The sequence below is a fragment of the Populus euphratica genome, unplaced genomic scaffold (assembly GCF_000495115.2).
Source record: "Populus euphratica unplaced genomic scaffold, PopEup_1.0 scaffold91.1, whole genome shotgun sequence".
NCBI classification, from domain to species: domain Eukaryota; kingdom Viridiplantae; phylum Streptophyta; class Magnoliopsida; order Malpighiales; family Salicaceae; genus Populus; species Populus euphratica.
The window spans coordinates 25,662-39,742 of record NW_011499917.1 but is presented as its reverse complement, the minus strand read 5'-3'; the positions used below and the strand labels follow the sequence as shown (position 1 = coordinate 39,742).

At 36.5% G+C, this 14,081-nt stretch overlaps 3 protein-coding genes across 4 annotated transcripts; 2 read left to right on the top strand and 1 right to left on the bottom strand.

Annotated features, from left to right (window-relative positions):
- The first annotated feature begins 2,702 nt into the window (after positions 1-2,702).
- On the top strand, positions 2,703-6,719 carry LOC105134673 (uncharacterized). 2 transcript variants are annotated; one of them, XM_011039166.1, is made up of 5 exons: positions 2,703-2,835; positions 3,429-3,872; positions 5,027-5,073; positions 5,178-6,153; positions 6,394-6,719. In XM_011039166.1, the coding sequence occupies exons 2-4, from the start codon at positions 3,557-3,559 to the stop codon at positions 6,129-6,131; spliced, it is 1,317 nt and encodes a 438-aa protein (XP_011037468.1). In that variant the 5' UTR covers positions 2,703-2,835; positions 3,429-3,556; the 3' UTR covers positions 6,132-6,153; positions 6,394-6,719. The 2 variants fall into 2 exon arrangements, with proteins under 2 accessions (XP_011037468.1, XP_011037469.1); XM_011039167.1 differs by lacking the exon at positions 2,703-2,835 and adding an exon at positions 2,846-3,350.
- A 108-nt stretch (positions 6,720-6,827) lies between these two features.
- LOC105134672 (embryogenic cell protein 40-like) lies at positions 6,828-8,283 on the top strand. Its single transcript, XM_011039165.1, has 2 exons — positions 6,828-7,574; positions 7,859-8,283. Exons 1-2 carry the CDS (start codon positions 7,251-7,253, stop codon positions 8,069-8,071), a joined length of 537 nt encoding a protein of 178 aa, XP_011037467.1. The 5' UTR covers positions 6,828-7,250; the 3' UTR covers positions 8,072-8,283.
- Positions 8,284-9,560: 1,277 nt separating this feature from the next.
- LOC105134671 (26S protease regulatory subunit S10B homolog B-like) lies at positions 9,561-13,293 on the bottom strand. The gene is made up of 10 exons (XM_011039164.1): positions 13,043-13,293; positions 12,180-12,299; positions 11,738-11,874; positions 11,467-11,628; positions 11,299-11,385; positions 11,107-11,193; positions 10,872-11,009; positions 10,566-10,757; positions 10,389-10,487; positions 9,561-9,956 (listed from the first exon to the last, which is right to left on the bottom strand). The coding sequence occupies exons 1-10, from the start codon at positions 13,143-13,145 to the stop codon at positions 9,882-9,884; spliced, it is 1,200 nt and encodes a 399-aa protein (XP_011037466.1). The 5' UTR covers positions 13,146-13,293; the 3' UTR covers positions 9,561-9,881.
- Positions 13,294-14,081: the final 788 nt, after the last annotated feature.

The following is a 14,081-nucleotide window of genomic DNA, read 5'->3' as shown; positions in this document are numbered from 1 at the left end:
CCTCCTCTTCAATTCTGAAAGTGATAACGAGGAAAGAGTTATTGAATTAATATACGCAACATGTTTTTCTTTATGCACGTGTGATTATTAGTTATTGGGCCAGGCTTACCGGAGCCATGTCTGGGCCTCCACCCTTGTTTGATCTGCATCTTAGACCCGTTTGTTCTTGGAGATGGAAATAGTTTTATAAGAAAAATAATTTATATTTTAAATTATTTTTTTAAAATGTTTTTATAATACAAAACGGGCACTTAACTTGAAAGCTATTTGGAACCTACTCTGTATCATATAATAAACCTCTATTAGGCTTTTGCTTGTAATTATTGTACTAAGATTCTATCTTGTTAATTAATATAAAAAATGCTCTTAATTCGTGTATTAATATGAAAATGACAATTGGGTGGCTAAAATGTTGTCTTGTCTTAAAAATCCATTCACATCTCTGTCCTAAACTTGTCAGCTAATTGATTTTAAATGTTGTTACAATATGAGATCAAAATCAAGTATTTTTTTTATAAATAATTTTTTATTTTTTTAAAAAATAATTTTAATATTAAAATATCAAAACAATATGGAAACACAGAAAAAAACTAATTTAAAATAAATGAAAAATAAAAAAATTTAATTTTTTTAAAATATATTTTTAAAACATAAAAATAAATAAAACCTTCTTCATGCGCATGATGGATGGATCTCCACAGTCCATCAAAGTTTCATGCTTTACGTTCTTTGTAAATAAAGGGCTCATGATCACAATACAAGGGACTTATAACCTAAACACTTTGGTGACGCACCTAATCTCCCTTGATTAGGTGTCTAATGTTTGATTATGTGATGATTTAGCGTCTCTACGCAATACACGCCACCACTTTCTCAAAACCCAGCTCAACGGCCCGCTTTGCATGCCCAGATTCAAAACCCTAAAGGGCGTTTATAATGCCACTTTTACCCTTGCTCCGTACGCAAGTCTGGACAAATTCGGAGGATATATTTGGTAGCCCGATCACAACTTTATCACAAGGTCGTCCACTTGTTTTTTTGACTCTCAACAAATGGAGCGCAACCACATCATCAACTTTTGCAGGCAGCTCTTTCGCCATTTACGTGCGCATCTCAAAATGCTATTCGGATTGTTGGCGCCGTCCATCTGTAGCCACCTAATGAAAATCGTGGGTGTGGCCGTTCCTTTTTACGGTGACATGTGTTTTCTTTTTATTTTTTTAATTATTTTGTTGTATTAATATTAAAAATATTTTTAAATAAAAAACATTTTAAAAAATAATTTTTACAATATTCTTATAATATATATTTTTAAAGTTATTTTTTTAGAATTTATTTTATTCTTGACACCAATATATTAAAAAATTAAAAAAATGTTAATTTAATATTTTTTAAATAAAAAATAATTATTTACTGCTGAATGACTGGAGTGTTTTTGGATATGAATCACTACAGTATGCCATGATGTTAAAATAGGAGTACGAGCTTGTCTCGGCTGTGAGAAGTTAAAAAAACAAAAAAAATTTAAAAATATACCGATTTGATTTTGATTTTATAAATTTAAAATAAAAAAATTAACTAAATAAAACTTAAATAAAAAAAGAAAAAAAAGTCAAAACAGAGTCAAATAAAAAAAAATCAAATAAAAAAATCAAGTAAAATTTATTTTTATTCTAAAAAACCAAATCAAACCAAAACTGGTTTGTTTAAACTAGTTTTGGTTTAGTTAGGTTTTGATTTTTTTAATTTTTGTTTGATTATTTTTTTATAAAAATTAAACCAAACAAAAAATAATTATCCTTGTCACAACTAAAATTCTAAATAAACTTAACTAAATATAAATAATTAAATTTTTATTTTTGAAAATTAAAAAAATGTTTTCTTAGCACAAGCAAAGCCCATTCATGATGGAGGCTGATCGTATTTTCTAACCATCATAATCATAAGATAAAAATTAAAGTTATTCGTATAATTAAATTTGTTTTGAAGGAAAAAGAATATTTTTTTTTATTTAACAGTTATTGAAAAATCTCTCGAAAATCTCCGCATTGTGAAACAATAGAGTTTAGTTATAAAATTAAAAAAGAAAGCCCATTTATCAATAGCATAAGAACCAAGAATCCCCAAAAGAAAGCAATGACTCGGAAGAACATAAAGGCGAAAAAAGAAGAAAAAGAAAGCTAGCTACGATCTGTGAGGAGAACAAGGCGACGGCCATTTTTCAAAGAATCCTTGTTCAAACTAACCCCACCATTTATACTTTCTCCCTTGATCGTGAAAAGAATCGAATGCGTACTGCGCACTCCGCGTACAGTAGAAGGCATCGCCGATAAGTGGTGGTTACTTTCTCCTCTCTCAAAGTGTTACCGTGGTTATTTTTTATTTATAAATATATTAAAAAAATATTATTTTTAATTCTCTCTCTCTTATATTCTTTTATGCTGTGAATATTTACTGATTATATAATGAATACCATAGAATTTATTGAGGGTTTTGGCTCCGAGTCACATCCCTTTTATTTTCATTTAAAAATTCACCGCAAATAAGAAAAAAAAACAATTATGCTAACGTGGCAATAACGTCCAAAAAACCCATACGTCACCTACCAACTCCGTTAAAACAGGAACCGTCGACTACCGTCAATAAATCCTAACGTCGTCAACGTAAAACCCGTCAAAAACGACCTTCCCTCTCTCCCTGTGCCTAAAAGAACCAGCAGCCTCACTCTCTTCATATTCTCTCATTTTCTCTCTCTAAAAACCGCTCGCCATCTCGTTCTCTCTGTCGAATTTTTTCTTTCGCTTTAAAAACGCTGTCGTCTTGGCTCTGAGAAAGGTACGGACAGTCTCTCGATCACGTCGGTTTCGGTTTTTTCATCACTTGCGATTTTGACCATTTAGTGCTGTTTTTTAGGACCTAAAATCGGATCCTTTTTTTAGAAAAATTATCACGAGTGATTATTTTTTGTGGTTTCTATTTTTGGATTTTTTAAAAAAAACTCTTGTGGATTTAGAGCGGAGACACCTTAGTTTCCTAATTAGTTTGCTGGTTTAATTTATTTGCTCCTATAAATTTCCTTGATTGTTTTTTTTATATATATATATATATTTTTCGAAAATCAGCTGGTGTGAACTGAATTATTGGTAATTAGCTCACTATTGACTACTGCTTTTTCAAAAAAGTTAACTTGACTTGGAATTCTCTTAATTGCTTTCTCAAGACCCTTAAATCTTCTCCTTGTTTTATTGTTATTTTTTTATTGAATTAGTTTTATTTTTCTCGTGTGTGCTGAAAATTATCTTGTTTTTGCATATTTGGTGGTGGAAATGAGTTGGAAACCCAATTCTGAGGTACAGCAAGTTCGCGGTTAAGACTAGCTTGAGACCATCAAATTAGTGATAAATATTGGTTTTTTTTCTTAATTGCAGCGGAAGAAATGTATTTGTACCTGGGAATTTTCCATTGGTAGTGAAATTTGAGTTGTGTTTGGACGGTGGAGCATGTGAGTGGAGATTTTGGGTTGGTGTTAGAATCTGGAGGCACTTTGTGTTTGAGCATGGGGAGTGCTTGCTGTGTTGCTGCGAGAGATAAAAATATAGTGAGTGGACCAGGTGGTGAAATCTTGCATAGAAATATTCGGTATTCGCCAACTTGGAGCTTTAGATGGGATAATCGAGGGCGAGTAGCAGGGGAAGATACATCGATAAGTTGGTTTTCTGATGGAATTAGCAGAAATGATGGATCAGATATCAAATATGAATCAACCTATACATCGGAGGATGGAAGCCCAACGGAGAGCTTCCAGAGACATACGTGGCAGAAGTCCCCGACATCTGAAGGAACCGCAGCTCATGCGAGGACTCCTGCTTCAGGTAAACTTTTGGTGGATATGGTTCTTCACATTAGCATCTAATGACCTATTTCACATTATTTTTCAGCTCATTCTGAAATTTACCTCTATATTTAAGATACTGTTGCAGTTAGCTTTGTATTGCATATAGATGCATGGATTGAAAAGTAGAAGCAATACCCTTACTTGACATTTGCATGTCTGTAAGAGCTTAAACCATCATAGTTGCTTATTGTTATAGAAGGTGAGGACAAACAGTTTGTTTGATTTGGCAATGGAACCTTATTCATTATCATTAATGAGCGAGGAGCAGAACTCAATGAAATACACTCTAATATAACTGAAAACTGGTGGCGAGGAACAATAAATGCCCAAAGCAGAAAGATTCATGCAGTGCTTAGGATTTTGAAAATGTATGCAAAGACAATAACCATGAGCTCTACAATAAGCTCATTGCATAGTTATGATGTTAGATTGAAGAAAACATGTATATAAAATAAACTGTGTGCTTACTGGCCTTGTTTGTCCTCACGCTTGAATTCTTCTCATGTTACATGCAAGGTGCATGATACCAAGAGAGATGCTTAGCTCAAAAGGGAAATGTTGAATGCATATTTTAGAAACACAGATCTTTTGCAATTATTGCACCAATTTCCAGGATTTTACTTTTTCATGGAGCAACCTTGAGAATCTGCTTAAAGAACAAATTTGTAATCCCTCACAAACTACTAATCTGTGCTATTTGTTATCCTGACCTTTCTTCTTCCTTTTTCCCTTCCTTTGTTCTGTTGTCATATTTTTCTTCTTCTTCTTATGCATCTTCAATTATCTTCTGTAAGATGCAACGCAGAATAATTACTAGAATCTTTTTACATGGGAGAATAATGACTAATCATGACTAGAGCTTGATTTGTTATTTCTATACGTTTCTTTGGACGGCTAGATTCTTCTGTGTACTATATGGTTCCCTTCCTGTTCTTCTTTTGGCAACTGGTTTTCTTAGTTTCAAGTTTTGATGGGGGAAAATGAAACATAAGCTATGTTAATCGCTTTCTTAAGATTCTTATTACATTGGACATTTGATAGAATACTTGTAAGAAATCTATTCATCTTGTGGGTTTTTGACCTCCCATGAGCCCACATGTTCATCTATGATCATTTACACTTCTTTTGCAGATCAATCTCTCCCAAGGAATATCTCAATGGAAACGAGTTTGGAACAGGTAGAGATTTCTTCTCGTTGAAGGAACTTCTATATTTGTTCAATGATTGACTTCACCTCTTCTCCTTCAAATGGCATACATTACCGAATCTGTTCATCTTTCAGGTGAAGGAGTCAACAGAATCCATGGCGGTTCTGAATCCATCTCCTGAGAAAATCTCACTGTCATTGCCCTCTGCTTCATCCTTATCAACATCTCCACTTCCCCCCCGAAGTCATTTACATCCTGCCAGCCCAACAACATCAAGGTGGCTACAGCGCTCTCCGAGACATCAGCTAACAAAGCCATTATCTGATGCCCGAATCCCAGGATTGAGGTCATCAAAGAGCATCCCAGGTTCTGAAGAGAGGCCTCCTGTTTCTTCATGGAGCAATGAATCAACTCAGGGATGCCATGGTGAGTCTTCAGATGGCTGGTCTATGCATGCATTTTCTGAGCTCATGGCTACTTCTAATAGAGAAAGGTGGTCTTTTGATAACGAGTGCTCGGGGTTTAATCATGAGAAGACCGGATCCAGTGGTCGAAGCTCAGCTTTTACTTCTGTTGATTTTCAAACGTGTGGGATCTGCTCAAAGCTATTGACTGATAAATCTTTGTGGGGCAGCCAGAAGCTCATTGCTACTAATGAGCTCTCCGTTGTTGCAGTTTTAATTTGTGGTCACACTTATCATGCTGAGTGTTTGGAAGCTCTGACTCCTGAAATTGACAAGTATGATCCTGCATGCCCATTTTGTACCTTGGGAGAGAAGCAGGCCTTTAAGCTGTCTCAAAAAGCTTTAAAAACAGAAATGGAGTTGAAGGCTAGAAACAAGAAATTGAGGAGCCGGGTGGTAGATAGTGATCTTGATGGTGATTTGGCAATGTTTGATCGCTTTAAAGATGGTGGAAATGAAGGAAAGGGTCCAAAGATGGGCTTAAGTTCCAGCATGAAAAGTTCCTTGGCAAAGCCTTTCTTGAGGCGGCATTTTTCATTTGGATCCAAAGCGAGTAGATGCTCTACTGAGAATCACTCAACCAGAAAGAAAGGTTTCTTCTGGACAAGATCTCTGAGGGGTTGATGTTCGTCTCAGCTGTGAAGTGGTGAGTACTTCAAGTCTTCAACTCCTGTATATGCTGCTTTTGTCCATACAAATCACTGGAAATTGTCACGGCGAGAGCCTTGTGGCTTCCAAACGTTAATGCATGATAGCATGATGTGTATAGCAGATGTATTAGTGAAGATTTTGATTGACCGGAAACTTTCTAAAATATGCATAGGTGTTTTTATTAACCATCAAATTCTTGGAACTCAACATGACTGATCAACTTTTATGGTTGCAGATTCCAGTGCTGACCATCTCTGCGTTGTCAAAAAAGGATTGTTGGGGCAGCGGGAAGTTTTCCTCTAAGAATTCGTTTTGGAACATCTCCATCTCCATCTGCATACACATTTACACTTTTTCAAACTGGCCCACAGGATTAGTTTGTGGAGCGATACTGTAAAGAAGTAAATGAACTTATAGAATTCCTATATGATTATGAAAAGATTAGTAGAATTAAAATGTATCACAAGATTGGTGATCCTATTGGTGTTTTGTACAGATCAATTTGTTTCTTGCTTGGACACAGTTCATGAACTGATTCAAATCAATGAGGTATGGATAAAAGACCCCTCATACATGAATAATCAACCTCATTTCTTGTGGGATTTGGTGCGGTGTTGTGGTTTCTCAATATTGTTTCTCTAGGAAACTATATGCAACTTGTCTTGTGGTTTCTGTTGTAGACTGCTGCATCATGTCCTGGAAGGCTAATTTTTAGAGTAATGCGTTTATTTTGAAGTATCCGTATAAATTAGTTTTCCAGAAAATAAAAATTATACTTGGTGAATGATAATAATTATTGGATGGATGTATTTATTCGGGGTATTTTGAAGGGAAAGGAATTACTCTTCGTCCTTCATGAAACCTTATGAGCCGAGATGAGTGACACGTCTCCTGTCATGGCTAGCGTGGCAACAATCCTTCATGGCTCTTTTGGACTATCTAACAACAGGTGTAGAAACCACGTTGCATGCATGAGCCACGTCTGTCCTCCTCCGCCACTTTATTTACCTTTTATTAGGCCAGCCTAGCAAGCCAAGCTTAAACTCTGTCCTTCACTATCAAAATCGAAATTCATCACTGTTGCTAAAAAAGATGGCTACCACATTAAGAGATGAGCAAGGCAATCCAATTCAACTCACAGATGAATATGGCAACCAAGTCCAGTTAACAGATGAACATGGTAACCCTGTACAGATCACTGGCATAGCCACCACCAAACAACCTCCGACGCTTGGCAATGTAAGTAGTGATCAGGTACCTGTTACTGGACTTTTGCCTAGTACTGCCATGAGTGAAGATGCAACGAAGGGCACTGGCATTCATGAGACGGGACAGCATGGTGGGGTTGCTGCTGATCAAGGTGGACATAAGAAAGAGGAGCAGGAAGAGATTTCATCTACGTCAAGCTCTGGCTCGGTAAGACATATTTGACTGACATAACTATATAACTAAGACACCAGATGATGGTTACACATTGATCGCCCCTCGAATCCTTATTTTGAACAGAAATTTTTAATGAGTTTTATCAGGTAAAGCTCCAGGTTATATGTAATGAACAATGACGCGTATATAGAATCCTACAGTGGCGCCGTTCCATGAGACTCCTGACGCTCGTGCCATATTCTTTAAGAAATGTTGGGAGTTTTTTGACATCTTTTCTGCAAATAATTTTGATCGCTAATTATCTCTTTTAATTGTAGTCTGAGGACGATGGGCGAGGAGGGAGAAAAGGGCTGAAGGAGAAAATAAAGGAGAAATTAACTTGTGGGAAGCACATGGAAGAGCATGGACAGACCGCTGAGGTACACACCACAGCCACCGGTCCAGCTGGGGAACAGTGCCAGGAACATGAGAAGAGGAGTGTGATGGAAAAAATCAAAGAGAAGTTGCCTGGCCACCATAGCCATCATTAAAGAAGTCTGCTATGGCAGTCCATTGTTTTGTGGTGTTAATATGTTATTAGTGATTTCATGTGGACAGGGTTGGTTGAATTATGTGTGAATTAGCAGTTAAGGTTAGTTCTGTAATAATTTTAATAGGCTGTCCGTGTATGAAGCATGTAATCATGTTTTGGGTTGCATAAATAGTTTTCAGTTTGTCCTAGAAAATAAAAATTAAATCTTGATATTAACTCGCATGCAAAAAGTTACCAAGAAAAGGATCTTAAAGAACTCTCTTCATAGAAAAAGAAACATGTTCCCGCTGTGCGTGCGCGTTTCCTTGTTGCCGAGCACTTTCGGTCTTGATTAACAGAACAAAAAAGATTCTATTCGTAGAAGATTAGATCCGACTGATTACATAATTACACAACCGCATGGTGCACCTCCATGCTGAAAAGTAGCTGGCGGCCGCTTTAGCAAGGGAAGTGCACGTCCATCATTTCTGCCTGTTCCAGGCACACAAGGCCTTGTGGGCCATATGAATTAAGCAGCCTCATTCCAGACTCATTACTCATTTTCGTGCTTGCTCTTTAATGGCTTATTCAAGGGAGTCGTCAAGCCTTTCGAGCTCTTGGGACCGAGTGTCTGGAGCCCTGAGTCCAAGGAGCAGCAGCTCTGATACCAATTGGAGCAAGCTTAATGGAAATGGTACCAACTTGGATTTCTTCCAAGTTTCTCTGTTCTTCTGGAAGAGTGTTTATCAATACCATCAATGCTCAACTATGGAAGATACAGAGAAGCAGACGAGAGAGATACCGAATTTGTTTTTTCGTATCCTGTCCTTCACTCCCTGCCTGGTTGGTTACATGCAAGGCCAAAAGGAAGAATCAGCCTTCAACTAAGCCTCCACATGGATATCTCTGAAGAGTCCTCTCTCAAACTAAAAACATAAATAGAACATTGCCTAACACGATACTATCAACGTCTCTCTTTTTTTTTAAGTCTCATATGCCCTAATTTCATTCCTCCCATCCTCTCCCATCACAACAACAGCAACCTGTGACTGACATAATAACGCGTGATTTTGGATGCAAAAGGGGAGCAATGAGAATAATGAACCGGGGCAGGATTTGCGTTTCTTCCTACAAAAGATGCAGGCCGTAGATAGAAATTACGAATCTAGGAAACCTAAATGATAGGACAAGACAAGGATAGTGTTGTGATTTTGGTGGCAGGTAGAGCTTCGGTGCCATTGTTGTGCATCGGCCACCAAAAATGAAAATAGAAGTCGGAATTCCGTCTAAAAAATACCATTTTTATTTTTTAAGACACATCATACTATCGATACATATTGAATGCATTGCCTACCTTATAATTAAAAATAATTAATACATAGTGTAACATCGCTATGCAAGGAGATTGCTCTCACCGTTTGATTGCCAGAGGGATACATATCAATCAAATATAGCATTCAGGTTGAGTAGAAAATGATCCAATTAGGCAAGGAAAAAAAAATTAAAAACACAAACCCATAGCTACATAATCAATACAGAAAGCAATTGATTGAATGAACGCAGCCATTCGCTTACTAGCAACATTAAGGTCAACTTGTCATGTGAGATGTGACAGGAGAAACTCCAAAGAACAATGCTGCTTGCCAAGAGCCAAGAATGAAAACCATAATAGAATGGAATATCTCCTTGCTGGAACAATTGTTTTTCTGAAATATCCTTACAGCAATTCAACTGAAGGGAACAACAAATGGTACAAGATCTGAATTCCATTTCATTCAGTTTATGGGCAGCCTGAGAAGTTACCAAAAAAAAAAAATCAAGCACGGGTTTCAATCCTTTCCAAAGTCAGCATTGTAGTGAGCACTAGATTCAAGCTTCTTAGCCTCATTTAGTTTCCTGACAGCCTGTAATGGAAGAAAGCCATATCATGTCAAACCATTCAAACACAGTAACAGGCACAACCAAAGTAGAGATGTCCAAGGAAACAGAATTGTCTAGATGTCCATTTTCACAGTGAGCTGACTTAAAAATTAAACGATTTCAATTTTCATTTCTTGCATAGCAGAAGTGAGGTCTGTTTTACTAAATGATTCTCCAAGGCTATGTTTGCTAAGAGAGATGGATTCCAATCTCTCCCCACGTGTCCACCCTTCCTCCAATCCCTCTTGACAAACAGAGTGTAGGTGACCAGACAGGAAAAATGAAGGGCTCTCTCAAAGACAGCAACACTGGCTGAGTAGTACAGGACTCAAGTGTCATGAGCAAACAGGCCCTGACATAAATGAAATCTGTTACACCTAGTTTGATATGCATTTCTGAAAGGAAGAACACCTTACCTTCATGAAATCCTCATGAATGACATAATCACGTTCTGCACGGATTGCAGACATCCCAGCTTCAGTACAAACATTTCTAAGATCAGCACCATTAAAACCCTGCAGCAAAGGTGCTTGATTCAACAGTCATGTAAAAGATACTAATGATTTGTACAGATAGAAGCATCTCCAGCTTACCTCAGCAAGCTTTACAACTGCTTCATAGTCAATATCTCCATGTTTGGCAATTCCAGCAGCATGGATTTTGAGGATTTCCATTCTTGACTGCTCATTTGGCAATGGAATTTCTATCTTCCTGTCTAGACGGCCCGGTCGAAGAAGTGCAGGGTCCAGAACATCAGGTCTGTTAGTTGCCATAATCATTTTAACCTAGAGACACAAACTAGAGTCAACAAATTTCTAGTAAAACAAGCGCTCCATGTCAAACTAGCACATATACAAATCGAGATATTGGGTTTGTTGGATGAAAACAAAGTAAGCTACCTTCCCTAGCTGGTCAAACCCATCCAGCTGATTAAGCAACTCCATGAGTGTTCTTTGGATTTCACGGTCAGCACTGTTTCCCTCACTGAAACGGCGTCCACCAATGGCATCAATTTCATCCATAAATATAATACATGGCTGGCAAGCAGAAACTCGTTACAAAGTTACGATAAATATATCTTGGCAGATTTCTCACCAAAGGAAAAATATATTCACTAATAATTTGAGCTCTTACTTGATGATCCCGTGCATACCCAAACATCTCTCTAATCAATCTAGCACTTTCACCAATATATTTATCAATTATGGCACTTGACACAACCTAAATCCAAAGTAAAAATCCAATTCTTGGTTAACAAAAATACATGGGCACTCAAAACAAGGAATTTTAAAGCCGACATTCAAATTGCAAAAAACAATTTCTAACCTTCAAAAAGTTGGCATCAATGTTGCTAGCTATTGCTCTGGCTAATAATGTCTTTCCTGTTCCAGGAGGTCCATAAAGAAGCACACCCTGGAACAAATTGAAATTCAGCCTCCGAAGTATTTTCAATTTTCTTCCAACAGATGAAGCAAGATACAACAGTATTATTACCTTGGGAGGCTTGATTCCCACCCTCAAGAAGAGCTCTGGATTCATGAGAGGCAGTTCTATAGATTCTCTTAATTCTCGAATCTGATCTGAGAGCCCTCCCACAGCAGAGTAGCTAACATTACCAGGATCCTCATGAAGCATGTTATATACAACTGGATCAACCTGTAAAACAAAAATTTATGAGACAGACACATTAAAAGAATATTACAGCACAATCAGTAGTTTAACTGACTAATAATCTCATCCAATAGTTTACAGCATCAATACTTACCTCACGAGGAAGAGCTCGCATGATTGTGAGAGTAGTCATATCAAGAACAACTCGGGTTCCAGCAGTTAGTTTTTCTTTGTCCACTTTACTACGACAACCAACCACATACCTAGGTCCACTGCTTGCTTTAACTATCACTAAACAGTATGATAATATATATTAGTTCCCCAGCCTGTAATATACACACCAGCCAATAGACAGCAACAAGAACAAGATGATGGAAAAAGATAAGAAAAGATGTAACTTCATGAAAAAGCAGCTATTAACGAAAGCAGAATACCGAGCTGAAATATTAAAATATTTTTTAACTCTCAAAAAATCAATATATTTAATCTACCCTCTATGCATGAAAGGAGGGGGGAAATTAGCAGCTTCTGTTTAGGATGTAGAAGAGATAACAGTCTCCAAATTAAATTTCATGAGCAAAAGTAGATATTAGTACAGCGTTCATTGTCGAGAGGCCTGAGAACTTCGCCAATGATCTGTCCAACACTCTGAAGGGACTTCAAATCATCTTCAGTTTTGGCAAATTCCTTCTTGGCAGCCCGCAAATTCTCTCTCACTGAATCCATCCAATCACAACAAATGTCAGTTACACAAAAGTAAAACCACAAGACTCTAAGGACAAAACAATATTTACTGCAAATATAAACATCGAAAATTGTCCACCAAAAACCAAATTCCTAAAGGTTAATTTCCTTCCCTTAGATTTTATCCACAAAATGGTATCTTAATTCACAAGACAATGAATTGGAAAAAGAAAATTAAGCATTGGCATTCCCTCTTCCTTTAGAGTAAATAAGCAGTGAATATTTACATCTCAAACCCAAACAAACCTCAGTCCATTTTCCTAGTAATTCGACTCGCTCAAATCATCTAATCTATCCGCCAGAAACCACCTCAAATTCGCACAAATTGCATCAGAAACAAAGCATCACAGCATTTCAAAGAGTCATGTTTAGCTTGAACATAAACCCAAATCCAATCTGCCGAAGTTACATTATTAAACCAAACTAATCAAACCGAACATGCAGCCACTTTGAACTTTTCTCCTTTTCCACCCACTTTTCTACAAGCATCTATTTTAAATCCCCAAAAATCTAATGAATTATAACAAAAAGAAACCTACCCTTTGTCATGGCCACACAAAACCAAGAAACAGAATTCAATTATCTCATTATTCACAAATCTACGTCATTACTTTAAAATAAATAATTAAAAATTAACAAAACAAAGACGGATTTTTCACTAAGCAAGAAATCCCTAAATGTGCTGTAATTAAAATTAGGGTTTTGTTGCGGTGACCTGCATGGACTCGGGATTCGAGCTCCTTATGATTCAGTAGCTTCTTGCGGTAATCGGCGATCGCTGTACGGAGACGTGCCGCTTCCTCTGCTTCGCCCGACATTCTTTGTCCTCTTTCACTGTTTTGATGACTAACAGAGACTGAAGTTTGTGTTTCGCTTATAAATTAACTCACTTGCTTTTCCAGAAACGAAGCTTACTCCTAAAGGGAACTTCGGGACAGGTGATTCTTCTGTTTTTCAAAAATGTTTTTAATTTAAAAATATTAAATTAATATTTTTTTATTTTTAAAAAGCGCACGGCTTAATCGTTTTCTGCTCTTTATTTACGGTTTGAGTCTAGCCCTCTAATTATTACGAATATTTCAATCCAGTCCTTAATTTATCAGAAATCGCAAATGAGGCGATGAGATCTATGATTCTTATTATTGATGCGGTGTTGATCCTCCATGACTCCACAATGTCTTCGATTCTTTAATTAAATCACACGCGGAATATTAGAAGAATATATTTTCATAATATTGTTAGGTTAATGAAGAAAATACTTTATCCAATTTGATTAATTTTAAAATAAAACAAGTTATGGGACTTTTTTTGTAATAAAATAAGATTCCTGGGGCAGGAGTGGGGGACAGAGAGAGTGCAATGCAAACGCTCCTTCTGTTGATTTTAATGGCGTGGATAAACAGGAATGGATGGAAATCAGTTTGCATGATATAGGTGGCTTAATTAGAATTTATGATAGTTTGGTAATGTAATTGAAAAAATAGTAATGGCTAGGGTTAGCTGCTCAATTTTTTGAAAGTTTGAAATTCAGAGAGAAAGTACTGCACCCATACAGATCAGGTACAACAACACATTATTTAAAATTAATGATAGGGTGGGAACTGTGGTTGTTTTTTTAAGATTTTTTTTATTAAAATAATATTTTTTTATTTTTATAAAATTATTTTTAAGAATAGTGTATTAAAATGATTTAAAATATATAAATTTTTTTAATTTTTTATAAAAAAATTAAAATTTTTAAAAATATAATTTAT